This window comes from Mus musculus, chromosome 9 (assembly GCF_000001635.26).
Source record: "Mus musculus strain C57BL/6J chromosome 9, GRCm38.p6 C57BL/6J".
In the NCBI taxonomy this organism is placed as follows: domain Eukaryota; kingdom Metazoa; phylum Chordata; class Mammalia; order Rodentia; family Muridae; genus Mus; species Mus musculus.
The window spans coordinates 114,364,970-114,391,479 of record NC_000075.6 but is presented as its reverse complement, the minus strand read 5'-3'; the positions used below and the strand labels follow the sequence as shown (position 1 = coordinate 114,391,479).

At 48.9% G+C, this 26,510-nt stretch overlaps 1 protein-coding gene and 1 long non-coding RNA gene across 3 annotated transcripts; one reads left to right on the top strand and one right to left on the bottom strand.

The window, feature by feature from the left end:
- The first annotated feature begins 767 nt into the window (after window positions 1-767).
- Window positions 768-16,349, top strand: Crtap (cartilage associated protein). The gene is made up of 7 exons (NM_019922.2): window positions 768-1,348; window positions 5,129-5,278; window positions 6,613-6,784; window positions 9,766-9,894; window positions 11,425-11,570; window positions 13,357-13,440; window positions 15,898-16,349. Exons 1-7 carry the CDS (start codon window positions 881-883, stop codon window positions 15,949-15,951), a joined length of 1,203 nt encoding a protein of 400 aa, NP_064306.2. The 5' UTR covers window positions 768-880; the 3' UTR covers window positions 15,952-16,349.
- Window positions 14,242-23,156, bottom strand: 4930520O04Rik (RIKEN cDNA 4930520O04 gene). Of its 2 annotated transcripts, none has more exons than NR_040383.1 (3): window positions 22,996-23,156; window positions 22,417-22,491; window positions 14,242-15,222 (listed from the first exon to the last, which is right to left on the bottom strand). It is a non-coding gene; the product is annotated as an RIKEN cDNA 4930520O04 gene (long non-coding RNA). The 2 variants fall into 2 exon arrangements; NR_040384.1 differs by lacking the exon at window positions 22,996-23,156 and adding an exon at window positions 22,581-22,618.
- Between the last annotated feature and the right edge of the window lie 3,354 nt (window positions 23,157-26,510).

Below are 26,510 nucleotides of genomic sequence, written 5' to 3'. Positions count from 1 at the left end.
CATATTTTACAAAAGGGTATGTGTATATGTATGTATGTATATATATATAGTTTTGAATTCTATCCCTATACCTTTGCTGTAAACTATTTCAAAGTGTACAGAATTTTTTTTTTCAAGACAGGGTTTCTCTGTGTAGCCTTGGCTGTCCTGGAACTCACTCTGTAGACCAGGCTGGCCTCGAACTCAGAGATCCGCCTGCCTCTGCCTCCCGAGTGCTGGGATTAAAGGCGTGCGCCACCACGCCCAGCTCAGAATTTTTTTCTTAATGCTGTCTTCATCATATAGCTCAGGTAAATTCCTCCAGCATCCTAAGACGTAATATATCCTCAACTAGACAAGTCACACGATATTCAAGGAGCCACCGGTATTCTTACTAATTTTATCCATGCAACATCCTCTAAAACCTTAGGTCAATAGCATTGCTATTCAAAGTGTGAAGCCTGTAAACCCGCAGCCTATTATTTATGGCAGGCTTAGCGATGTAAATTTGAAATAAATTTGAACTATAGTGGGAGTTTAAGGCTAATCTGGGCTACAGCTAGGAGACCGAGTCGAAAACTAAAACGCACCCCAACCAGGATGTGGTGAACCAGAAATTAGGCGTGCGCGGCCCATACATTCTTAAAGTGATTATAAACTTTCTTTCCTGTCAAAGATGGGAGTTCCACGCACCGCAGGCTGGCCTGGAATTCACTTGGGTCCTACCCCTCCACCTTTCAGAGGCAAAGGCTGAGCACCTCCTCCAGGCACGCCCATCTCGGTCCCCCGGCGAGGAGGTCTGCCGGACGGGGCGGGCCACGGCCCGCTTCCCCGCCTCCCTTCCTAGGCCTGCCGCGTCGCGCGTCCTCAGCTCGGGGCTCTGGTTCGTGGGCCACGCGCGATGGGGCCCCGCAGCCCTACGGCCGCGTTGCTGGTGCTGCTGTGTGTCGGGTGCGCGCCGACCCCCGGGCGCGGGCAGTACGAGCGCTACAGCTTCCGCAGCTTCCCGCGGGACGAGCTGATGCCGCTCGAGTCGGCCTACCGCCACGCGCTCGACCAGTACAGCGGCGAGCACTGGGCCGAGAGCGTGGGCTACCTGGAGGTGAGCCTGCGGCTGCACCGTCTGCTGCGCGACAGCGAGGCCTTCTGCCACCGCAACTGCAGCGCGGCCACGCCAGCACCCGCGCCCGCCGGCCCGGCCAGCCACGCCGAACTACGCCTCTTCGGCAGCGTGCTGCGCCGCGCGCAGTGCCTCAAGCGCTGCAAGCAGGGCCTGCCCGCCTTCCGCCAGTCGCAGCCCAGCCGCTCAGTGCTGGCGGACTTTCAGCAGCGCGAGCCCTACAAGTTTCTGCAGTTCGCCTACTTCAAGGTAAGGGCACTCGCCCCACCCCGAACCCCGCCCTGCCAAACCCCGCCCACTCTACCGAGCCGCTCTCTGTCGAGCCCAGGTCGCCGCCCCCGAGCCCCGCCCACAGAACCCCTTCCGGCTGATCCGGTCTAGCCGACCCCAGCTCCCAAACCACTTCTGCCCTATCCCAATCCCCCCAGCAAGCCTGCAGTCCAGTTGAGCCTCGCCCACCCAGGCCCCGCCAATCACATCTCCTGTCCTGTGTCCAGGACCATCCCCCTCTGCACAATCACCCTCCCTCAAAATTTGTCCTACCGAACAGGGTCCAATCTTGCCCCACCCTCCCTTGTGAGCGCTCACCAGCAGCATCCCATATTGGGCCTCCCTTGGGCCACTTCTCTAGGTCTAGCCCCACCAAGCCCAAGGCTCAGCCCTGCCACTCAACCTCGAGCATCATTCCTTTATCCTTTGATTTTTTTTTTCTCATTTATATTTTTATGTGCGTGCGTGCTGTGTGAAATCTGTGTGCCTGTGTCTGTGTGTATACCATGTCATACGTGTGTGGATGCCTATGGAGGCCAGAAGAGGGCAGCAGATCCCTTGGAGCTGAAATTAGAGGTGATTGTGAGCCACCCAGTGTAACCTGAGTACAGGGAACAGAGAGAACTTTGGGTCCTCTGCAAGGGCAGGACGTGCCCTTATCCACTGAGCTATGGCTCCAGTCCCCTTCACCCAGGTTCTGCCACAGAGCTCTGCTAAAGCTCTCCAAATCCCGCCCTTCCTCCTTCATCTTGAGCATAAAAATTATTTTCTCTCACTCTCTCTTTTTTTCCTCATGTAACCTGGGCTGGCTTCAGAACTGCTATATAGTGGAGGCTGATGGTGAATTCTTTATCCTCCTGCCTGCATACCTCCTGCATGCTCCACCCCTCCCAGCTCCTGTGAAAATTGTTTGCAGCCTGTGCTGAGGTAGCAAATATGCCACAGGGCCCCAGCAGAGTACTTGGAACTGGAAGGAGGGCTTTGTAAATGCGGCCTGCTCTTTGAGGGGCAAACTCCTCTGCTCAGGGAAGTGTGTGCAGATCCCAGGTTCATCTCTGCTCCCTCTCTCTGTCTCTGTCTCCCTCTGTCATCTAGAATTTAAGACAGATCATTTACTGCCTCTTCTCTTTGGCTGCTTAAATTCTGCCTGTGATTGCTTGCTAAAAATAGCCACAAATTGCAGCTCCCTGCCCTCTAAGTCCTTGCTCTGGGAGGTTTGAATTCCCAGTTGCTGGACAGAAGGGTGTCAGCTTGTTGGGCCTTCACGGGGCTGAGGCAGAGAGAGAACTCTCAAAACCCAATTTCTACTTTTTCTGGTTAAGAAAAAAAAATTTTTTTTTTGCTTTTATTAATTTAATCAATGTGTGTGCACAAGTGGGCACACAGTGTGCACGAGTGAAGGTCAGAGGACAGTTTGTGGAGTCTGTTGTCTCCTAGCACGTGGGCTCCAGGCGTCGATCTTAGTCATCCGGCTTGGTGGCAAGCACCTTTATGCACTGAGCCATCTTGCTGGCCCTCCTCTTCCTCAGTGCTCTTCCTCGGTGCCTAGATCAAGTCTCAGGTCATTGGCTGCCTGCAAAGCCTTCCCTTCTCTCCAACTGCCAGCTCAGGTTTTCCTCACAAGTCCAACCAGCCAGAGGCCACCTCCTGCCATTCTCCGGGCATCAGCCTTGACACCTGCCCTCTCCAGCCTCCCCGCCTTGCCACATGAAAGCCACCATTGAATCCAGATGACTTGGCTCAAGTTTAGGGGCATTCAGGGACAGATTGACGCCTCTCTTAATACCTTATTCTCAAGAATTTGATGTGGCTTACATGCTTGTCTCTCTGTCTGTCTGTCTGTCTGTCTGTCTGTCTGTCTGTCTCTGTTTCTCATTCTGTGTGTGTGTGGTGTGTGTGTGTGTGTATCTCTCTCTTTAAACCTAGTCACCATCCCTGTCTTAGAGTGCTCCTTCAGGAAGGCTGACAGGGGCCTTGGATGCCTGAGTGGTTGAGGCCCTTCTGACTGCCAGATTGTGCCAGGATTCTGTCAAAATGTGGGGCCTCAGGCTGCCGTCCTCTCGGGGAGCCTGGTGCATCACACCTGTCTGCCTGCGTTGGTTACTTCTCTCCTTACTGTGACCCAGTGCCCAGAGCTAACTTAAGGAAGGAAGAAGGTGGGCTGGTGAGCTGGCTCAGTGGTTAAGAGCGCCGACTGCTCTTCCAAAAGTCCTGAGTTCAAATCCCAGCAACCACATGGTGGCTCACAACCATCCATAACGAAATCTGATGCTCTCTTCTGGAGTGTCTGAAGACAGCTACAGTGTACTTACATATAATAAATAAAAAGATTTAAAAAAAAAAAGGAAGGAAGAAGGCTCACAGTTTGCAGGTACCGTTGGTCATCAAGGGCAGGTCAAGGCAGCCGGAGCAGGGGGTGGCTGGCCACATTGTACCCCAGCCCCACATTCCCAGTCAGGAAGCAGAGAGAGATGGATGCTGGTTCTTAGTTGAATTTCTCTTTGTTAAGCAGTCTGGGAAGCCAGTGGGCAGATAATCCCGACTGAAACTTTAGATAGTTCCTTTCAGGTATGCTGAGTGACTCGTGTCCTGGGTGGTTCTGCATCTAGACCCCATCAAGTCGGGAATGGGGATTTATTATCACACTGCTTTGTAAGGTCCCCCCACCCCCAGCATGCCTGTCCTGTTTGAGATCGTCTGTGTTCCTGCTATTTCTAGTCAGGTGGCCAGCACTAAACCCAGGGTCATGGCCCCTGAAGCTCCTACAGCAGCAATATGGGTGAACTGACTGTCACCAGCCTGCTTCCTGGAAACAGTGCCCACTGATAGACGATGCTCCACAAATATCTGCGGGGGAGATGAGTCAGAGGGACCAGAGTCCCTGAGAATGGAGGCAGAGGGTTCTGAGAGAGTTCTGCAAGCATTAATGTGTTGGCCAAGGTTCCGCCAGAAAAGATAACATGAGGAAGATTTATTAAGACAGTTGTTTATAGAAGCGTGCAGGGGTACACACGGGATCTTCTAATCCCTAGCACTAGGGCCACTCAGGGGTACCCAGCCCTTGGCCAGAAGGAGCAGGGGAGTAAGTTGGGAGGAGTGACCACATGGAGCAGGCCATCTTGACAGGATCCGAGACCTTCAGTTTGGGAACAGTCAGGGGTCGCCGTAGGAAGAAAGTCAGAAGATGAAACAGACCACAGCCTCCTTTTAGCTCCCCACTGGGCTCCTCATGGCTAACCTCTGAGCCAGCCAGAGGGCCTGGGGTTTGCTGGAAACGCCACCCTCCTGGGGCTTAGATGGTGCAGGCAGTGGAAGGTAGGCAGGAAAGGCACTCAGGGCTGGCCCAGGTCTTGAGAGGCCTTGAAAAGTCATTGCTCTCGTAACTGGAAATGTCATCTAAGTAAAGAGGGAACCGAAGGGCTCCCTGAGGAGGCTGGTGCCCTAGCTCAGCTGGTAGAGTAATTGCCTGGCATGCAGCAGGCTTTGGGCCCCATCAGTGTATGAGACTGGCTCTATTCACGCATGCCTGTGATCCCAACACTTGGGGAGATAAAGGCAGGAGGGTCAGAAGTTCAAGGTCATTATCAGCCTTGAGGCTAGCCCAAGCTACGTAGGAGTGGGTTAAGAAAGGAAGGAAGGAAGGAAGGAAGGAAGGAAGGAAGGAAAGGAGGGAGGGAAGGAAGGGAGAGAGGGAGAGACATTGCTGAAATGAAATTCCAGTTACAAAGCTCAGTGTCTGACTGGAAACTGTGCACTTAGGCCAATGACCTCCCGAAGGCCATCGCTGCGGCTCACACCTATCTCCTGAAGCATCCAGATGACGAGATGATGAAGAGAAACATGGAGTATTATAAGAGCTTGCCTGGAGCCGAGGACCACATTAAAGACTTGGAAACCAAGTCGTACGAGGTACACCACTCTGGCTTTACCCCGAAGTTGGTGTGGGACTCTGGGAGCAACTTTTTTTTTTAATTATATTCTACTTTGTGTGTGTGTGTGTGTGTGTGTGTGTGTGTGTGACATACCCCTTGTGTGGCAGCCAGAGGAGAATTTGTAGTTCTCCTTTGTGACCGTGTGGGTCTGGGGGATTGGATTCACGTTGTCATACTTGGTGGCAGGTGCTCTCACCCACTGAGCTATCCTCCTGGCCAGTGTGCTGACATCTAAAGAATGTTGTGATATTTTCAGTGATATTTGCTGAATTATGACAATAGGAAATGGGGGAAACAAAATTTCCATGAAGGAAAGTCAGCAAATTGGGCATGGTGACTTTTGCCTGTAATCTCAGCTCTTGGGAGGCCCGAGGCATTGATGATCACCTCAGGTTCAAAGCCAGGCTGGGCCACATGCACCGCCAAGCCCTTTTAGCTAACTTTTGATGAACTATATACAATTCAGCGATCTGTGACAACTTCATGTGTCATGTGATACAAGGAGCATGGTGAGGAATTATGTTATCACCCAGCCTGAGTGACACATTTCCTCCTGTCCCTCTGCAGTGAGGCCACCGACACCCCGGGCCCCTGACTCAGGGAGTCACTTTTTCCCTGATCTGAATTTGATTTTATTGTCAAATACTTGCTCTATTTGGAGTTGAACTGAAGAGGACATGTGGTCATTTGGGCTGGGGGGTGTAGCTCAGTGGTAGAGGGTTTGCATACCCGCACAGCGCCCTGGGTTCATTCCCCAGCACTGTATAAAACTGGGCATGATGGTGCATACCCGAGAGTCCAGCACACAGCAGTTCAAGGTTCAGCTGGCAAGAGGGCTTAGAGGGTTGATGGGTTTTCCTGCCTAACCTGAGGAGTGTCTTGAGTATGTAGGAGGGATCTGTCTCCTCTAAGACATCATCTGAGCTCTACAAGTCTACACGTGCGGCTCATGCCTGTGTACACACACAAGTGCTCACGCGCGTGCGCGCACACACACACACACACACACAAGAATGTAAAAGTAAAAGTTTAGAAAGGAGGTCAAGCTCATCTTTAGCTACACAGAGAATTTGAGGTCAGCTTGGGCTATCCTGAGACTCTGTTTTTTTTTTTTTTTTTTTTTTAAATGTGTCTGTTGTGAACATTGTAGGCAAATCCAGATCCACACGCAGCCGCGCTTGGTTTGCGGCTAGTTAAGGGTCATCCAGGAGCGAGGAAGCACGGCCTGGGCAGAGTCGCGCTTCTTTTGGGGAGACAAGTATGTCTCGGGTTTGCCAGGAGGGGGCGTCACCGCATCTTCTTGCTCTGCAGAGCCTGTTTGTCCGTGCGGTGCGGGCCTACAACGGGGAGAACTGGAGAACGTCCATTTCCGACATGGAGCTCGCGCTTCCCGACTTCCTCAAGGCCTTCTACGAGTGCCTGGCTGCCTGCGAGGGGTCGCGGGAGATCAAGGACTTCAAGGACTTCTACCTGTCCATAGCAGGTTGGTGATAGGCGGGGCCTATGCGCCCAAGGCATCTAAGGACACCCCCCCCCCCTTTTTTTTTTTAAAGAAAGGAAAGAAACTTTTTTCTTGTTGACAGGATCTCACTGTGTAGACCAGGCTGGCCTGCCTGGGTAGACCAGGCTGGTCTCAAACTCATAGAAATCTCCCTGCCCCTGCCTGCTGGGTGCTGGGATTAAAGGCATGGGCCACACCCAGTTTAGATTTGGGTTTGATATGGTGGACTTCTTGTGCCTTGAGGTCTTGCTTACTTTTTTTCTTTATTGGTATCTGAATGGAATATTTCCTCTCTCTTGTTTCCTATCCCTGATGGTTTAAAATCTACTGAATCTTTCGTTTCTAGCATTCCTGCCTCTCCAGCTCGTCTGTGTCCTTGTCTCTCATCCATCTTGCTGCCTTTCTGCCAACTTTCTTTCTCTCTGGCCTTTTTCTTGAGACAGGGTTTCTCTGTGTAGCCCTGGCTGTTATGGACTCACTCTGTAGACCAGGCTGGCCCTGGACTCAGAGATCCGCCTGCCTCTGCCTCCTGAGGCTTGGGACCACCCCTCTGCTTGGTTACTTTCTCATCAACACCCTGATTTACTTTCTCTGCCCTGTTCACTCACTGGCTCGCCTCTTCAGTTGCTGGTCATTTTTAGGAAGAGATGTCTGAATGCTTGGTTCAGCATTTTAACTGTCCTGTTAGCTCGGAATCAGAAGTTGGGAGTCAGAGTCTCTTGGGGGCTTCTCGCCCAGCCTTGCTTTCCCCTGTTCTCTGTGTCATGCTCTCTGTCACTCCACTTGAGGTTCTTCTCAGAGAGCGCCCTGCATCTGAGGACCCAGTATGCATTATTACACGCAGAGGAGAAAGCAAACTGCCTGCTTTATTGTGTACGACGCTGGTCTTTTCTCCAAACTTTAAACAAAATTCTACAGTTTTTTTTAAAAAAGATTTATTTATTTTGTATATGTGAATACACTGTTGCTGTCTTCAGATCCCATTACAGATGGTTGTGAGCCACCATGTGGTTGCTGGGAATTGAACTCAGGACCTCAGGAAGAGCAGTCAGTGCTCTTAATCACTGAGCCATCTCTCCAGCTCCCAACCCCGTTGTAAAGAAAGGCCCCTGGCTGCCACTACCATCAGAACAGCACGCCACTGGTGCCACCAACAGTGCTTCTAAGACACTTAAGCCAATTGCTGTGTAAATAGTTGTCATTTGGGCTGAGCATGGTGGAGCTCACCTTTCATCTCAGCAGTTGGATCCTGTGACTCCAGGACAATCAGAGCCACATAATGAGACCTTTTCTCCAACAGCAACAACAAAACAAGATTTCCTTCCTCGGTTTCTGACAGTTACATTGGGAGGGTCCGGTTTTGGCCGGAACAACTAGAAGTGGCTTTAGAGTGTCCCACGAAGACATGTGTGATAGCTGCTATTCTCTTATCGGAGGTGCTATTCATTTTATTTTATGTTTTTATGGCAATGCTGGCGATTGAACCTAGGGCCTCACGTACGCTTCATAAATGTTTCATCACAGTTAAGGCTCCGTCCCTGCTTGGCGCTGTTAATTTGTAAGCATTTAGTTAAAGGGTTTTCTGCTTCTGCTGCGTCAGGGTTCATTTATCACCTCACGAGTTAGATGTTAACAGCGGAACCCTGAGGACATCATGGTCCCTGCGTGCGTGCCTCAGTTCCAGCATCATCCTAGAGAAGTCTTGCTGATATCATGTCTTTTTTTCTATAAGTCACTTGTACATAAATACCCCCCAGATTTTACATTATCTTCTGGTTTTCGTTTTCCCCATTTCGTATCTCCAAATTCACAATAGGACTTATGTTACTTGGGCTTGGGGGCGTAGCTCCATGGATAAAGTGCCTACCGGGTCCTGGGTTCAGTTTCCAGCTCTGCACTGTCTGGTCATGTGGTGTATCCTGTTATCCCAGCCCTTGGGATCACAAGGTAGCGTCAGGAGGATGAGGAGGTCGTGTCATCCTCGGCTACACAGGAGTTCAAAGCCAGCCTGAGCTACAGGAGACGATGGCTCAACTTTGTTTTCTACCAACTTGACAATTAAATTTGTTGTTATTTTTGTGGTGCTGAGGATCAAACCCAGGGCCTAATGTATGTCAGGCAAGCCCTCTCCCATTGAGCTAGACCCCTCACCTTCAGTTTAAATTGTTTGAAAAAATGACAGTATGTATGGCATCTTAGCAGTGTAAGATTGCTATTCATATGAATTCGTATTAATATTCTTTGGTCATTAAAACATTTTAAATTATATTTTTATTTATTTTGTGTGTATATGGTGGTGGTGGTGGGGTGGGTCAGTGCTGTGGCTCACTTGTGGCCGGAGGACAACTTGTGGATGTTGGTTCTCTTTGTCTACGATGTGGGTTCTGAGTGTTGATTCATGCTACAGAAGACCCTTCCTGTGCACTGTATGCTTGCTGAAGATGCCGGTGATCAGGCCACATGCCTGGTGCTTATAGAAGCCAAAAGAACGTGATGGATCCCCTGAAACTGGAGTTACAGTTGTGTGCCACTCTGTGGTGTGGGATATGAGCCTGGGACCTCTAGAAGAACAGTTGGTGTTCACCAGGGAGCTATCCCTGCAGCCATGAGCTCTTTATTTTATTTTATTTTATTTATTTATTTTTAAAAAAGATTTATTTATTTATTATATCTAAGTACACTGTAGCTGTCTTCAGTCACTCCAGAAGAGGGCGCTAGATCTCGTTACGGGGATGGTTGTGAGCCACCATGTCGTTGCTGGGATTTGAACTCTGGACCTTCAGAAGAGCAGTCAGGTGCTCTTACCCACTGAGCCATCTCACCAGCTTTTTATTTTAAATGTCACATTTCCCCCCTTTACTTCCATGTGTGTGGAAGGCAGGACTAGACTGAGGGATTGAGGAGGGACACAGAGAGACAGACAGACCGACTGACTGTTCTAAGAATTTATATCTGTTTTTCAGATCACTATGTGGAAGTTCTGGAGTGTAAGATTCGTTGTGAGGAGACCCTCACCCCAGTCATAGGAGGCTATCCCGTGGAGAAATTTGTGGCGACCATGTACCACTATTTACAGTTTGCGTATTACAAGTGTAAGTAACCCTGTGCAGAATATCCCTGCTTAGCTGTGGCGGCTGAGAAGGCCACCAAGGTCACACACGTGCTACGCACGAAGAGGCCGTCTGGCTCCCTGATTCAAGCAGAGACCCTGAGCCCTGAGCCCGGCTGCCAACCTTGAACTCTGGGTTTTGCCTGCTGTTCTCTGGGAGATTTTTCGCTTTCCAGGGTTAGAGATAAATAGTGTAGGTAAAAATTAGCCCCTTCCCTAGCCATACAGGCTGTGTGCAGAAGAGCCTTAAACTTGTCATTATAGAAAACAGCCGCTAGGTGGCACAATTGAATAATCTTCCACCCGGTCAGTCCTGCCAGAGTTTTGTTAAATAAGGAAGGGTCTCTGCTTTTGTAGATTAGAAGTGGCTCTGGAAAGTACCAGGATAAATACCTTGTCTCACTTTTTCTTTGCCTGACTCCCCTGCCCCCCAAGACAAATGCCACCCTGCAGAACCCCCATGTTGTGGTGATGTAAGGTGTCCAGTTCTAAACAGGGAGGCTGGAGCAGAAAACCCGTTCGCAGGGGATGGCAGAACAAGGTCACCTTTGACTCTTCCAGTCCTGAGGGCCTATCGTGATTTATCTTGTTGGTTTCTGTAGTGTGGAGTCTTTTATTTATGTTATTTGTTTGTTTATGTATTTAGAAACTCGGTCTCATGTAGCCAAGCCTCAAACTTACTATATAGCTAAGGATGACCTTAATTATTGATCCCCCTGCCTCCTCCTCCCAAATGCTGGGACTGTGTCAGCACTTACTATTTTATTATTAACATATATTATTTATATTGTTTGTGTATATATATATATATATATGTATATATGTATATATATTTTTTTGTTTTTTCGAGACAGGGTTTCTCTGTATAGCCCTGGCTGTCCTGGACCTCACTTTGTAGACCAGGCTGGCCTCGAACTCAGAAATCCGCCTGCCTCTGCCTCCCAAGTGCTGGGATTAAAGGCGTGCGCCACCACGCCCGGCTTGTTTATATATTTTAAATTAGTTATTATTAACACACACATATTAAGTTATGGTTTATGAAGAACTAGGGATTGAACCCAGGGCTCCATGTGTATTAAGCAAGCACTCTACCAACTGAGCCACATCCCCAGCCTTTGTTTCTGTCTTCCAAGTTTGATTCAGTTAGAGGAGGGCCTGCCCTCTCTGGGAATTGTGGTCCTAGCCAGATGGGACCCAGGAACTGCAGCCTTTAGCAGGAAGCCTGTGGCTAAGGAGCCTCTGTCCTCCTCAGGCCCAGTGTGGCCCAGGCCTTGAGTCCCATCACCTCTGGTGACGCGCCCTGAGTGTCTGAAGCCAGCAGAATGAACACAGCCTGAGGGTGATCCGTGCTCTCTACTGTCCGTCAGGCGGTCCTGGGACCTAGGCTGTGCCCTGCCCACTTTCTGAGGTCTTTGACTGGAGAAAGGTCAAGCTTCTAGCTTCCATGGGGAGTGACAGCCGAGAGCTGCAGGGCGTGGCTCTCACCTGCCTGGCCTCTTCTCTCTGGTTTCAGTGAATGATCTGAAGAATGCAGCCCCGTGTGCCGTCAGCTACCTGCTCTTTGACCAGAGTGACAGGGTCATGCAACAGAACCTGGTGTACTATCAGTACCACCGGGACAAGTGGGGCCTCTCGGATGAGCACTTCCAGCCCAGACCCGTGAGTGTCCCGCACTGGGTCCTGCTCACTCACTCGTCCCTCTTCCCACACTGGGTCCTGCTCACTGGTCCCCCTTCCCGCACTGGGTCCTACTCACTCACTTGTCCCTCTTCCCACTCTGGGTCCTGCTCACAGGTTCCCCTTCCCGCACTGGGTCCTGCTCACTGGTCCCTCTTCCTCACCTGCAGGAGGCCGGTTTCACCCTTCAGAGAGAATCAGCTCTGAAATGAAGGAACTCCACTGTTTCTGGTTACTGTTGGTCCCCCTGCCCCTCCCTGACTCTGTAGCCCTGACTGACCCAGAAGTCACTGCGTATACTAGGCTGGCCTTGAACTCAGAGAGATACCCCCCCACCTTGCTTCTGCCTCTTGCATGCTGGGTTCACAGGAATATACCATCACACACTGCTTAATGTTTTTCTTATATTTTGACTTATTTGCCGTGTGTCTGTACGTGGGCCTGCACGTGCAGCAGCCTGCAGTGGGGGCAGAGGACGACGTGTGAGAATCAGCTCTCTCCTACCATGCGGGTCCCAGGCATTGAACTCAAGTGGTCAGGCTTGGTAGCAAGCACCTTCATGCAAGGAGCCATTCTCCAGGCCCGTGAGGCTTTTTAACTCCTTGTTTGAGTCCATGTATTTTTCCCCTTTCCCTTTCTTCCTTTTGCTCTGACCTCGCTCGCTCTGGCCCTGCTCTCTCCAGCTCCGTTTGTTCCGGCCCATAGGGTTTTTTATTTGTTTCTCATTACGGATGGTTGTGAGCCACCATGTGGTTGCTGGGATTTGAACTCATGATCTCTGGAAGAGCAGTCAGTGCTCTTAACCACTGAGCCATCTCTCCAGCTCCGGGTCTGTGTATTTACTTATGCATTTATTGTTACAAAAATAGGGCTGGACTTCACATGCTGGCTTTGTAACTTACTTTGTGTCCCCAGCCCCCCTTTTCATGGCATTAGAAGCCAGGAGCTGCTTACAAGCTATGACAAGCGCTCCATCACCGAGGTACCTTCAGCCCTTGGTCTCTAGAGATAGGGTTTTGCTATCTAGCTCAGGCTGGTCTCAAAGTTGTAATCCTCCTGCCTTCCAAGGGCTGGGGTTATAGACTTTTATGAATGAAATATCACTTAATTCCTTCGATAGATAGATAAATTTGAGGCTTTATACCTACAGTCAGGGCTAATTATATGCGACTTTGAAAACCTCTTTGCCGCTGTTAGGTGTTGGCAGTGCACGACTGTAACTCTAGCAATGTCGATGCAGAGGCGAGGGGATTATTATTAGGTTCGGGGCTAGCCTGGGCTACAAAGCAATACCCTGTCCCAATAAAGCAGAAACAAATATATATTTTTTCTATTCAGGATTTTTGTATGCTGTCCTAGGTTTTCATAAATAAGTCTTCCATATCTCAATTCCTTGCTAAAGCACACATGCACACATTTCCTCAGTTGCTGTGTTGGTTTTTTTGTTTGTTTGTTTATGCTGTGTTGGGGATGGGTCTGAGGGTTTCGGGCACGCCAAGCAAGCATGGTACCAACTGAGCTTTAGCCCAGAAAACTCCCTTCCCCTTACCCCCTCAAGGGCCATGCTAGCATTTATATATCATAGAATACTCCTTCCTATCTGCATACTTCAGTGGCTGTTGGGTATGTACACACTCACACAGTCTTTCTTAGTGTGTGCTCATTAACCCTTTCATGCCTTGAATGAAATCCAGTACCCTGTGCTGCTTGCTGTTGGCACTCACATGAGAAGTCTGGTCACCCGACAGTTCTCTCTGTGTCTGGACAGGAAGCAGTTCAGTTCTTTAATGTGACGACGCTCCAGAAGGAACTGTACGACTTCGCTCAGGAACACCTAATGGATGACGATGAGGTAAGCTCTCGCGCTCTGCACAGTGTGCCCGAGAGAAAACATGACTCGGGTCTCTGCTAGAGTCACTTCAAGGCTGGGTACCCCCTCCAATGGGAAACAGAAGGGGCCCTCGAGGACACAGCTGCTGTTGGGGTTTTAATGGACGCCAGTGTTCTGGTGTGGAAAAGCACAGAGCTGGAAGCCCAGGCTAGACCGATGCTTCTCCTGTGGGGGAAATGTGTTTGGAGTATGCATCAGATTGTGTGTGTGTGTGTGTGTGTGTGTGTGTGTGAGAGAGAGACAGAGAGAGAGAGAGAGAGAGAACGGGATGGACTGGGGGCGCTTGTCCCAGGACAGCCCTGTGGAGTCAGTCTCTGCTTCCCCCCTTTTTGTGGGTTTCAGGGATTGAATTCAGGCCACCAGACTTACAGGGCAACCACTTTACCCACTGACCCCTCCACCATGTTTTTACAGTGGAGTCTCTTACAGAACCTGGAGTTTATTTATTTGGCTAGACTGACTGCAGTGAGCTCTCAGGAGCCTCCTTTCTCTGTCCTCTTCCTCAGGGTTGAGGTGACAGGCGTGTGCTACTATGCTTTGGTGCTGTGCGCGCGCGCGCGCGCACACACACACACACACACACACACACACACACGTCCTCAGGCTTGAGGGCCAGACACTTTCCCATGGACCCGTCTCCCCAGCTCTCCCCACCCCCTTCTTTGGAGATAAGGTCTTGGCATGTAGCCCAGGTTAGCCTTATCTGCCCTCTTTCCTGCCCCAACTCTAAAGCAATAGAATGCTAGGTGTGTCTCACCATGTCCTTTCTTTGGTTTTATTTATATTTATTTGTTTATTTGTTTGTTGTTTTCTTATTTGTGTGGGGTAGGGGCAAAGGCGTGCTATAGTACCACCACGGAGGTCAGAAGACAGCTTGCGGGAGTTGTTCCTTTCCTTCTACCTTGTGGGTGGTGGGGCTTGAACTCAGGTCATTTGGCTCCATAGCAAACTCCTTCACCCACTGAGCCCCTCTCAAAGGTCCCCACACTGCCATTTTTGAGAAGTGTAGTGAGTTTTACTCGTTCTGCATGTTGAAGACACTTATAAATCCCACCCCGTTTTCCTACCAGGTTATTATCATTTTATGGCTGTAAACGATATCCTTGCTTCCAGGAGCGCATTCTCCATGCAAGCTGGTTTTCTGACTCGATCTCCCTTAGCCAACCTTAGCCCTTTTGTTTGTCTGTTTGATGTGTTTTGTCATTTAGACAGCGTCTCATGTAGCACAGGTTGGCCTCCAGCTTGCACTGTAGCTGAGCTGAAGTTCTGGCCATCCTGCTGGGACCTCTCAAGTGTGGCATTACAAACACGCACCACCACACCCAGTTAATTCTGATAGCGGGCATCAGCTTAGGACTTGGCGCGTGCTTGTCACGTGCCTCTACCTACTGTATGGTAGATTCATCTTCAGGTCCAGCTCCTTTCCTGATCCATCCTGACAGGAGCAGCATGAAGCCGGGCCATGGGAAAGCCATCAGTAGAAACCCCTTCTTATTTACTTAGAGAGATGAGATTGGTAGGAACTGGGAAATCCGTTGTAAAAAAGTTGGGGGGAATCAATGTGTTTGGAGGCATAAGAGATCTGGGAGCTCTGACCCATTGCATCCTAGGGAAGCCCGGAGGATGAGAAGTTCTGAGAGACACTGGGCCCCTCCCCACAGCTCCGCTCCACCTCCAACTCTTCTTAAGGCTCTGAGTAAGACATGGTCAGGGAAGTGTTCACCGTCCTGGTCCGCATGGCCACTGAGGAAGAAAGTGACAGCCTTTTATGAATTAGGAGCAAACATAACTGTGAACACCACTGGATATCAAAGTTCTGTGCAAGTGAAAAAGTGGGGGCCTCGGGGTATACTTCAGTGGTATAGCATTTACCTGGCATGCACAAAGCCCTGGGTTTAATCCCCAGGGCTGTGTTAATAAGGGATTATTAATGAATGCATAGGCCTGCACCTTAGGTTGGGGTCTCACTGGAGAGAGTCCCAGGGATGCTGCTGTCAGAGCTGGTCCCTAACATAGCAACATTCCCACATGGCTGTGGTGGCTTGGGAAGTGTGGGGGGCTGGCTGCTCAGGGTGGAGAGTGTTTCTGAGGCAGAATCAAGGGGCCAGGAGGAAGATGGAGAGGGGCCCAGTGCAGAGAACCCTGTGGAGCCCTTCAGGGTGGTAGCTAGACCACCTACGTGACACTGGTCATCTGTGAGGTGGCAGGCTGCTTGACGCTGAGGTCACATGGGGTAGGAGATAAGGCTCCATTTTCAGGGAGAGAGACAACAGCTCCCTCTGGGTTCTAAGCCAGTGAGGGAACTTGCTTGGGCCTGAGCAGACAGCCATTGGTGGCCTCTGGGAAACTCTCTTCCTGTCTCTGATGCCTCTTGTGCCCTGTGGCCTGCCTAACTGAGGTGTCTGCCATCTCTTACAGGGAGAGGTTGTGGAGTATGTGGACGACTTGTTGGAGACGGAAGAGTCTGCCTAGTCCACAGGGGCTAAGGAACCTCTCTTCCGAGTTCCTCTTTCTTCAAGTGCCTGGGTTGTTGATACCTCACAGCCTTTTCTTCTTAAAGTAAGAAGGAAGCCACCATCTCTCCCTACCAAGGTCAAGCCTGACTTCCCCTTGTTCACACTCAGTATTCACGCTTGTCTTCATGGTTACACGTCTTCATGCCTGTCTTTCCCTTCACACATGTGTTCCCGTCATCTAGTCTGTCCTCCTCAAAGTCACGTTCGTCTCCCCTCTGATCCCATGTGTCTCCCCCATGTTCAGAAAGACAGTCTTCTGTGGTCTGCTTTCTCATCCCTGAAGAAAAATCAGTATTATTTTTTAAGTAAGAAAAACACTAAAAGATGATAAATATATTTGGAGAATTTCTTTGGTCTCTCCGTCCTTCCAGACGTTCCTCTCCTTTATGCCACTTGTTAAGGACAAAAGGTGGCAGAAGATAAAGGCTGAGGTCGGGGCCTCAGGGTCACCTTCACTTGGTTCACTTGGCCTGACCTGAGCTCCATCTTGCTCACAACAACTGAAGGTGGCCTCTGCTCAGTTCCTTGGAGTCCTCAGAATACACCAGGGGTTACAATGTCATTTAATGTGAACAGTACCCGGTTATAAGTCTCAGGGTTAGAAATGATACAGGCCAGGGGTGGATTTAGCTTTCTTTATTCTCCTAAGGACTGTGGGGTTCCTGTTCCACCTTAGGCATTTGACTGACAGCAGTGGTCCCATGTGGAGTCACCAAAGGAAAAGCTGCTTCTGTTAGTTCCTGGTCTGGGAGCTGCAACAGAATACTTGACACAAGCGACTTCGGAAGGGTTTGTCTGACTCTCAGTAAGAGGGCGGACTCCATCATGAAATGATGTCAGCGGGAAGTCACAGTGGAGACATGAGATCATGGAGGTGGGGGGTCACAGTGGGGTCAGGAGGTCACAGTTGGGGAGGGAGGTCACGGTGGGGGCAGGAGATCACGGTGGTGGTGGGTGGTGGGAGTTCACACTGGTGGGATGTCACAGTGGGGGTGGGAGGTCACGGAGATGGGAGGTTGGTGAGAAGTGGTGCAGGGTGGGTTTGGGAGGGGACGTCATGGTGGCAGGAGTCACAGCAGCTTAAGTTCATGATGGAGGGAGGTCATGGCTGCTGGAGCATCTATCTGTAGGCAGGAAGTAGAACGCTGGCGATAGGCTCACTTCTCTCTATTCCATCTGGGATCCAGCCCCTAGACAGGCCTAGCTGCATTTACCGTGGGCTTTCCCACCTCAGGTAAGGAAACCTAGGAACCCCGTCTCAGGCCTGGAGTCTCAAGTCTTGGGTGATTCTGGATGTTGGCCTTTGATGTTAACCACCCGCCCTGTCCTCACAGCTTGGAGTCTGCAGGAAGAGGGATGCTCATGTGTTTGTAGGAACCGCGGTGTCCTAGGTGTAGGATGCTGTAGTGGCTATTCCTGGTTGTCACCTTGACTATATGTGGAATGAACTGCAATCCAGAATTGGAAGGCTCACCAGTGACCCTTATCTGGAGGCTGGGAGATAGAAGTTTCTGATCTGGATCTTGGTATGGAGATCTTGAGGCATAGTGGCTACAGATTCCAGAAGATTAAGACAGGGAGATCTCTGAGTTCAAGGTCATCTGGGATTAAAGGTGTGGTGGAACACACCTTTAATCTGGGCTACACCTTCTGCTGGAGACCATATAAGGACAATGGAAGAAGGGAGTCTCGCTCTTGCTCCTTCACCTGCTTGCCAAGTACAAACAGCAACCGGTACAGTGTACAAGGCTCTGGGTTTGATCCCAGCGCCATGTCAAGCAGACGTGCACACCCGTTATCCCAACACTCAAGAGGTGGAGGCAGGAGGATCAGAAACTCAAGGTCATCCTGAGCTATATAAAGAGTTCAAGGCCAGTCTTGGGTATATGGAACTCTGTTTCCCCCCACACACATACTATAAATAAAACGTAAACATATTGAATAAATAAAATAAAAAATGGGTCAGAGCCATATATGTCTAACCTCATCAATGGGAGCTGGGGACAGGGAGATTCCCCAAGACTTGCTGGCCAGCTAGACTAAAAAAATAGAGGACTCCAGATTTGGGGAGAGACTCTGCCTTAAAACAAAACAAAACAAAAAGGTGGAATGAGGTAGGGGTGGTTCAGTGGGCAAATGTGCTCGCTCACCTTCAAGCCATGAGGATATGAGTTCAAATCCCCCGAGCCTACATAAAACCCAGGTGGGTATCATAAGCCTGTGATGTTCCAGTGCTCCTACAAAGGGAGAGACAGACAGGAGACTCCCCAGAAGCTCAAAGACCAGCAAGTCTCATGTATTGTTGTAGGAAAATAATGAGACATGAAAGGCAGGGACCATGGCCCAAGGATGTCATGTCATTCTGGGTCCTGCTGTGTTCCAACTCCTTCACTCAGTAAACTTCACTGAGGTCAACCAGTTGTCCTGAAATCTACAAGTTGGTGTTACTCACCCTGCTGAATAAATGGCTGGGTTTTATTTCTAAACTGTACTTTAAAACACAATACACAAGATCAGATGACAAAACCTTTCTGTAAATGTTATGTGAAACAGATCAGTTGTCCTGGATCCAGGTAGAGATATTCAAAGATGTTGGGTGAAGTCTTGGGCAGGAATGAAGAGGTTAGGTTTGCTACTATTGGCATTTACTGATGGACCACGATGGAAAGATTGCTGATGGACATGTTCTCTGCTCTTCCTTTTGTCTTTTTTTTTTTTTAAAGGCAGGGTCTCTGTAGCTCTGGTTGGAACTCTGTAGTCCAGGCTGGCCTTAAACTCCGAGATCCACCTGTTTCTGACTCCCTACAGCCTACATACCCCAAGGTGGTCTTAAACTTAGCAAGTAGCTGAGGCTGACCTTAAACTTCTCTCCAGAGCCTCTTAACCTCCACCCCTTCCTTGTGTGCTGAGGTTATGTCATTAGACACCTGGGCCAGCTCTACATCGTTTATGCATGTGTGTGTGTCATGTGTATACTGCTCACAGAAGCCAAAGAGGGCATCAGATCCTTTGGAACTGGAGTTAGAGGTGGTCGTGAGCGTCCATGTAGGTCCTGGGAATTGAACCTGGGTCCTCTGGAAGAGCAGTCAGTGCTCTTAACCACTGAGTTCCCTGATTATGGGTTAAGCAGTAGGGACTGGGTGAGAGGATGGTTTACTATGCAGAAAAAGCTACAACACTGGCCATGGGTTGCTCGAAGAAGGAATCCAGACCTTGAATCTCTAAGGTAGGATAAGAAGACCTACCACAAGTATCTGAAAAATACTTGATTTTTTTTTTTAAGAGACAGGGTCTTGCTATGTTGCCCAGGCTAGTCTATAATTCATAATCTCCTAAATTGCTGGGATTACAGATATTCATCCTCATGTCTGGCTCACAGAGGCATCTTTGAAGGAATGAAAGAGTAAATTGTTCTGGCATGGGGAAGGAGGAAAAGTCTGAAGTAGCTCACACCCAAACTGCTCTCCAAAGCAGCTTCATGACCACTCAGAACAGAAGACCTATTTCCCGAAGCACAGCCCCCAAACACAAGGGGGCGCTGGCCCTCTGCCAAGCGATGAGGAACGAATGGCTTGTCCCAAGTCCTCTGAAAAGACACCATTGTTGAGTGCACACACACACACACACACACACACACACACACACACACACAGAGTCACAGGCACACTCACACATGCACATACACACACACACAGAGTCATAGGCGCACACACACATGCACACAGGCATACACACACACACACACACACACACACACACACACACAGAGACACGTCCCCATTGTGTCAGTTTCTTAAGAGTGCCCAGGAGACCACTGCTGCTGGGAGATTCTACAGAAAAAGCAGAGAGGTGATTTTTCACTGAAATTAAATCTTATTGCAAAGAAGATTCACAACGTCACGGGTTACTTTATTCTATGTCTGTTATGTTTCAAACCTGGGACAAATGGCTGAGATGCCTGTTTAACATATCAAAGCAGACCTGGCTGCCTGGCTTCTCCCTGCACCTGTTACAGGGTCCTCCTGGCTGGCAGACCCACCCTCTACCTTGAACTCTCCAGGACAGGGAGCTGGGCTGCTCTTCCCTATGTGGTCCAACCATTTTGGTTAACTGCCCTCTGCATCTTTGGGCTTCCTGGATGCTGCACCTGGTTTTCCTCTCGCTGCTCTTCCTTCCCCTCACTCCTCTCCTCACATGGCTCTGTTCATATCCACTCTGGACTCTCCCAGATATCCCTGCTTCTAGCTATTCTTTTCCACATAATCTACAATAAACCTCCTCCACCATACCGAGGGAGCAGTCATGTTCTTTTTCTTTTTTCATTTAGTGTCCAATTTGCTTTTAATTAATTAAATAATAATAATAATAAGGTGAGGAGATGGCTCAGCAAGTCAGATTCTTGCTGTTAAACCTGATGTCTTGAGTTCTACCCCTTGGGTCCACATGGTGGAAAGAAGGAAGTGGCTGCCACAGGTGGTCCCCTGACTTCCACCCATATGCTGTGGTGTACATACACACGTGGTACACACACAGGTACAAAGAAGGTGTCTCTAAAGGCTGTGAGCAGCATCAGTCAGGATGAATATAAATGTAAATATTGAGAAGGCATCTCAGCACCAGAGTAATTTAATTAAACAATAAAAGTTCACTCTCATGGCCCCGAGGGTTTTTATTTTGATTTTGTGTTTTGAGGCAGGATTTTACTATGTAGCCCTGGCTTTTCTGGAACTCACCCTGTAGAAGGCTGGCCTCGAATTCATGTATCTGCCTGTCTCTGCCTCCCCAATGCTGGGATTAAAGGTGTGTACCACTATATCTGGCTTATCCTATAAATATATCTTATGATTTATTTATTCATTTTATGTATTTGAGTACACCATCACTGTTTTCAGACACACCAGAAGAGGGCACTGGATCCTATTACAGATGGTTGTGAGCCACCATGTGGTTGCTGGGAATTGAACTCATGACCTCTGGAAGAGAAGTCAGTGCTCTTAACCGCTGAGCCATCTCTCCAGCCCTTATCCTATATTCTTAAGTATGTCGTAAAGTGAAGTCGCATCGTCATGAGGGACAGGAGATTAACCATGATTGAACTGACACTATCCAGAGTAGGAGACACTGGTCCTCATTCTAGCTGCCTGGAAGCCAGTCTTCTGCTAGCAGCCTTCAGATGAAGATGGAGAACTCTCGGCTCCTCCTGCACCATGCCTGCCTGGATGCTACCATGTTCCCACCTTGGTGATAGTGGACTGAACCTCCGAGCCTGTAAGCCAGGCCCAATTAAATGTTGTTCTTACAAGAGTTGCCTTGGTCACGGTGTCTGTTCACAGCAGTAAAACCCTAACTAAGACACTCATACACAATTTTTTTTTCAAACGGTAGGTAGCACATGAGGAATGTCGCCCTAACTTGTCCTCTGGTCCCCATGCACACAGGTCTCCATCCACGAACAAATATACATGCATACACAGAGAAGCACAGAAGACCAGGTAACTAACACCCTGGCTTACTTAGCCTGGAGGATATGCTGCTGGCATCTCTGACCCTCCTTCTCTCCCCCCCCCCCAGAACCCCACCCTCAGCTTCAGGAGCCACCTTGTGTACACTTCTGCAGTGCTGCTGGAGAGGTGGTCAGGAGCTGATGTCCAGAAGCACCCAGCGCTCCAGGGTTCTCCTGCCGCCACCACCCTCCATCCTTGTCACGTTTTTGGAAAACCTATGCCTAGGTTCTCTTTGCCCTCCTTACACAGCCTTTAAAAATAGTCATTAAAAAAAAAAAGACATGCAGACATGCCAGAAATAACCAGTGGCTCAATGAACCTCTGAACAAATATGGTCAGTACAGAGATGGCCTGGAACAGATATTTGCTTGGTAACAGCTATTCACTCAGTGCCCTACAGAGGGAGTGTCTTGTGGCTATGGCTGATCAGACCAGAGGAATTAAAAAGAAAGGCTAGAGAGAGCCAGACATGGTGGAACCCCGGAACGTGAGAGGGGCAGGCTGGGGTGTCTGCAGTTCAAGGACTTCCTCAGCTGCCTAATGAGTTCGAGGCCAGTTTGCGCAGCAGGAGAGATTATCCCCCAAACAAACAAAAGCCCTTGGGAAACATGACAAACAAGACTACTACTTCACTTAAACACGATGGTCTTCTCTCAGAAGCTGTATCTGTCTTCAGGTCATCATCTTCGGGATATAGTTCATCACTGTTCAGACCCGGTATGTCTCACAACTGTTTGTACAATCAACTTATACACCATGCATTCACTACAGCTACTCCAAATTAAAAAGGCCAGAGTAGGAGAAGCTGCAGTGTTTGGCCAGGACTATTTCAGAACACATTTCCGGGAAGCTGATTCTCATCTCACAACAGTAAAAATGTATGCTGGCAAAAATGTCAATCTAGATTTCATACATACCTTTTAAAAGAGTCAGGTTTTAATCAAGTTATTTTCTGTGACGAGTTCTCTCGGATGCTTTGGGCACCCCTTCATCTAATGAAAAGAAACACATTTTAAGCATCACACACCACTTCCTATTGCTCTAATACTTCAATTAGGAAACTAAGCTGTATCTCCCTTACCTTGGTATCTTTTTGCAACTGCTTTGATGATGTTAAGAATGATGACGCCATGGTCCCTGTGAAAGGGTTCATGTGCATATAATCCGATGTCACTTAGGTGTCACCAGTACCTTCCAAACAGCACAAAAGGCCTTGCATATTTTTCTGCAAACCCCGCTGTGTAAGAACCCACCCAAACTGGGACTGAGGAACCAGAACGCACGCAGCCTTCAGCCAAGCTGCCCAGTCCCAATCTCCCCAGGGCCTAGGCTCCAATCCTGAAATCTCTTTTGCTGCTGCGCACTTCTCCCAGGTAGTTTACACCGGTACCCTAAGCTCAAGTGCGGAGGGCTGCTCCGCAGAACCGGAGCATCTAAATTTACTCTGTAACCCCACATTTTGCTTGGTCACCAGGTCGCCTAAAAGAGTAACCTACAGCGCAAAGAGAACCCTCAGCTTTCCGCGCAGGTCCCTTTATAGTTTAGGGTGCAGTCAGAGCGAGGCTGTCCTTCCTTCCTTCTGTTACGGATTGCACCCGAGAGCACGTGGGGGCGCGGCCGTTCCTGAAGCACCGCGTGGAAAAGCTGTGGGTCTTTTCTTCCCGGCCTTTCCGGGGGAGGTGCGCGCCGCCCGCCTGCCGCGTTCCTGTCCGTTGCTGCGCGCGCTCCCGCTGGCTCGCCGCCACCGGTTTCTTCCGAGTCTGGCAGGCAGCTTAGCCCTACGTGGAGTGGGAGTGGCGTCAAAATTCAAAGGAACTGCCGCAGTTGGAGGCGTTGTACCACCTGCTTCGAGACGGTTGGCGGCCTGGAGTGGCCTTGACCTCACCCCAAGTCTAACCCGGGTGGCAGCCGCTCTGCCGAAGGGACCTTGGAGGACAGAACTACACCGGTGAAACGGAAAAGCCACGCGTTTATCCTTCGTGCACTCTGGGGACGCCGCTGGTCTGCAGAGAGCCACGCTGTCCGGTGCTCCCTATCCAATGCCTGCTTGGGCGCCCAGCCAGGTCCAACCTCCAACCCAGCCCCACCCATCCCACTACCAGACTTTGGGGACAATTATACTGTCAGTATCCTCAGAAGTCATTCTGCTTCACAGAGGAGGCAGCAGGTCAAAAGCCACCAATTGGCCTTTATTTATTTTACGGCAAGATTGATTTATTTTGTGCTGGGATTTGAATTCAGGACCTTTGGGAGAGCAGTCAGTGCTCTTACCCGCTGAGCCATCTTACCAGCCCCACACCAAAGTCTTTGACCTTCCCGAAGCAATCAGTAAGAAACTTCCATCAACTCTGACCAGACAGAATTTCAGAATTACTGCAAACAGGGCTAGTGAGATGACTCACTGGATAAGGGTGCTTGCCATGAAAATGAGGCGAACTCAGTTCAATCCCTGAAACGCATGTAGAGATGGAAGGGAGAATACACTCCACAGAGCTGTCCTCTGATCACCATATGTGCACCGTGGCATGCAGGTCAACACACACATCATGCACACATGCAGTAGTAATGATAGTAAGTGAATAAAAGCCGTTTGGGTAAGAACATCACATAAGGTTTGCCATAGATAGAAGGTAGGGAATAGAATGACATATGGTAAAAGCTTGTCACAGAATCTGGTTAAGGACTGTGCCTCTGGGCTACATTTCAAGCCTGTGGTCTTAATTTGGTTCTCTTTACATCTATGTGCTCAGGTACACACGTGCATGCAGAGGCTGAAGGCCTTAGGTGTTATCCTCAGGAGCACCATTTATTCCCTTTGAGATAGGGCCTCTTACTGATCTGGAGCTCAGGAATCAGGCTAGACTGGCTGAGCACAAGTCTAGGAGATCTTTCTGTTTCTGCCTTCCAGCTCAGAAATTATAAGCATGGGCCAGCCACATTTAACATCATCTTTATGTGGCTATGGGAATCAATCTGGAGTCCCTGGGCTTGCAAAGCCAACGCTTTGTTGAGCCATCTCCATAGCCACAGTATTAGCTTTTTAAGGTCATTAGATGAATGCTTTCTTCAAAATGATTTCTAGTATGTATTTTTGATCTTACGTGTTAGCTTTCATCACAATAACAAGAGAATTCAGATCAGTGGTTCTCAACCTGTGAGTGGAGACGCCATTGACAAACCTATAGCTACAAAAATATTTACATTATGACGTATAACTAGGAAATTATGAATTAGCAGTGAAGATAATTTTATGGTTGGAGGAGCCCTACAACCTGAGGAACTGTATCAAAAGGCTGCAGAACGGGGAAGGGTGAGAACCTCTGATTTAGATAATCAACTTTTGTCAGAGAAAAATTTTGGTTGATGGTTTGAAGGTTCTAGCCCATAACTGGACTCTCCATTGCTTTGGGCCCATGGTAAGGCTGGAGGCTATTTTGGAAGTGCCTAGCAGAGCAAAAGCACTCACCTCATGGCCAGGAAATGAAAACAAAGAGAAAGAAACCAGAGCTCCAGAGTCTCCTTCAAGAGTGCGCCTCCACTGACCTGACCGCCTTGTCAGCTGCTTCTTAAAGTTTCTACCACAGGGCTGGCGAATGTTCACTGTCAACTTGGTAGGATATGGAATGACATAGATAGAGGATATAGATACAGGTGTATGTGTGAGATACAGGGAGGGTGTTTCCAGAGAAGTTGAACAGGGAGAGATCACCCCAAAAATGGATGGCATCATCTCCTGGGGCGTGGGAGTCCCAGACAGAATAACCCTGAAAACAAGGGAAAGCTAGCTGGGCATCAGTGTTCACTCCTGACTGTGGAGGCGATGTGACCAATTGCTTCTTACTTCTGCTGCCACAAAGTGAGCTATGTTTTGCCATCACCCTTTCTCCTAATTGGTAGATTGTACCCTCAAAACAGGAGCCAAAATAAATGCTTCCTTAAGTTGCTTTTCCTGGGTACTTTGTGATATTAATTAATTAATTAATTTTAGAATTCATAAAGATTTTTATTCACTTATTTTTTAAAACTTCAATTTTCCCTGGATTTAGAATAAGTTTTTTTATTTATCTTTTTTCCCTTTTTCCAATTTTTATTAGGTATTTTCTTCATTTACATTTCAAATGCTATCCTGAAAGTCCCCTATACCCTCCCCCCACCCCGTCATAGTAATTTCATGGAGATCTGAGCTAACTAGTGTCTCAAAATTACTGTGACTCCAGCCTCATAACCATGTCATCAAAGCCTGCTGTTGCTGACGTCATGGTAGGCAGTGATGATGTAGAGCAGGAACAGAAAAGAGGCAGAGTGGACCCTGGCAGGGAAGAGAATGGCGGCCCCAGTGACTCACAGAACTCTGAGATCAAGAAAAAGAGGATGATGTAGTTTTGCTTTGGAACATCCTTCTACACTGGAGAATGGACTCAAAGCAGTCCAAGCTATCTCCATATACCCATGTGCAAATTGAGAATGTTCCCTGGGGCTTTTATAATCGCTAGTTATTAACAACCTGACAGATATTCTGTTTTATCCTAGATTTCCCACATGGTATCCGTGTTCCAGAATCCAGAGAATCCGTAAGAATGCCTTTGTTCATCTTCTATAGAAATGCAGGTCTAATGGTATTCCAATTGTGTTGCTTTTTGAAAATTGGTTTTCTCTGTGGAATTCAGAGAATTGTTTGTTTATTTGTCTGTTTTGCCAGTGGATCTCCAGCTCTCTGGTGTGATTGCCATCACCATATTCATTAAAATTGAACCACAGAGGCAATTCCCTCCAAAATGACTGTTCCTGATCTATTAAGGATTGTGTGCCTGCAATATAAATGGGCTGGAAGGTTCACTGTTGGAAAGACTCTTTCCATCTTTACCTGTGTCATTTGCAGCACCATACGATATATGTCTATTGGTCTCTAAATCATCCAGAGAAAGCCAGGCCATTGTGACATATATAATATAAGCTAATCCTGACAATACTTTCTTTCTTATAATTGCAGATGGCTTCCACCCTGATAGAG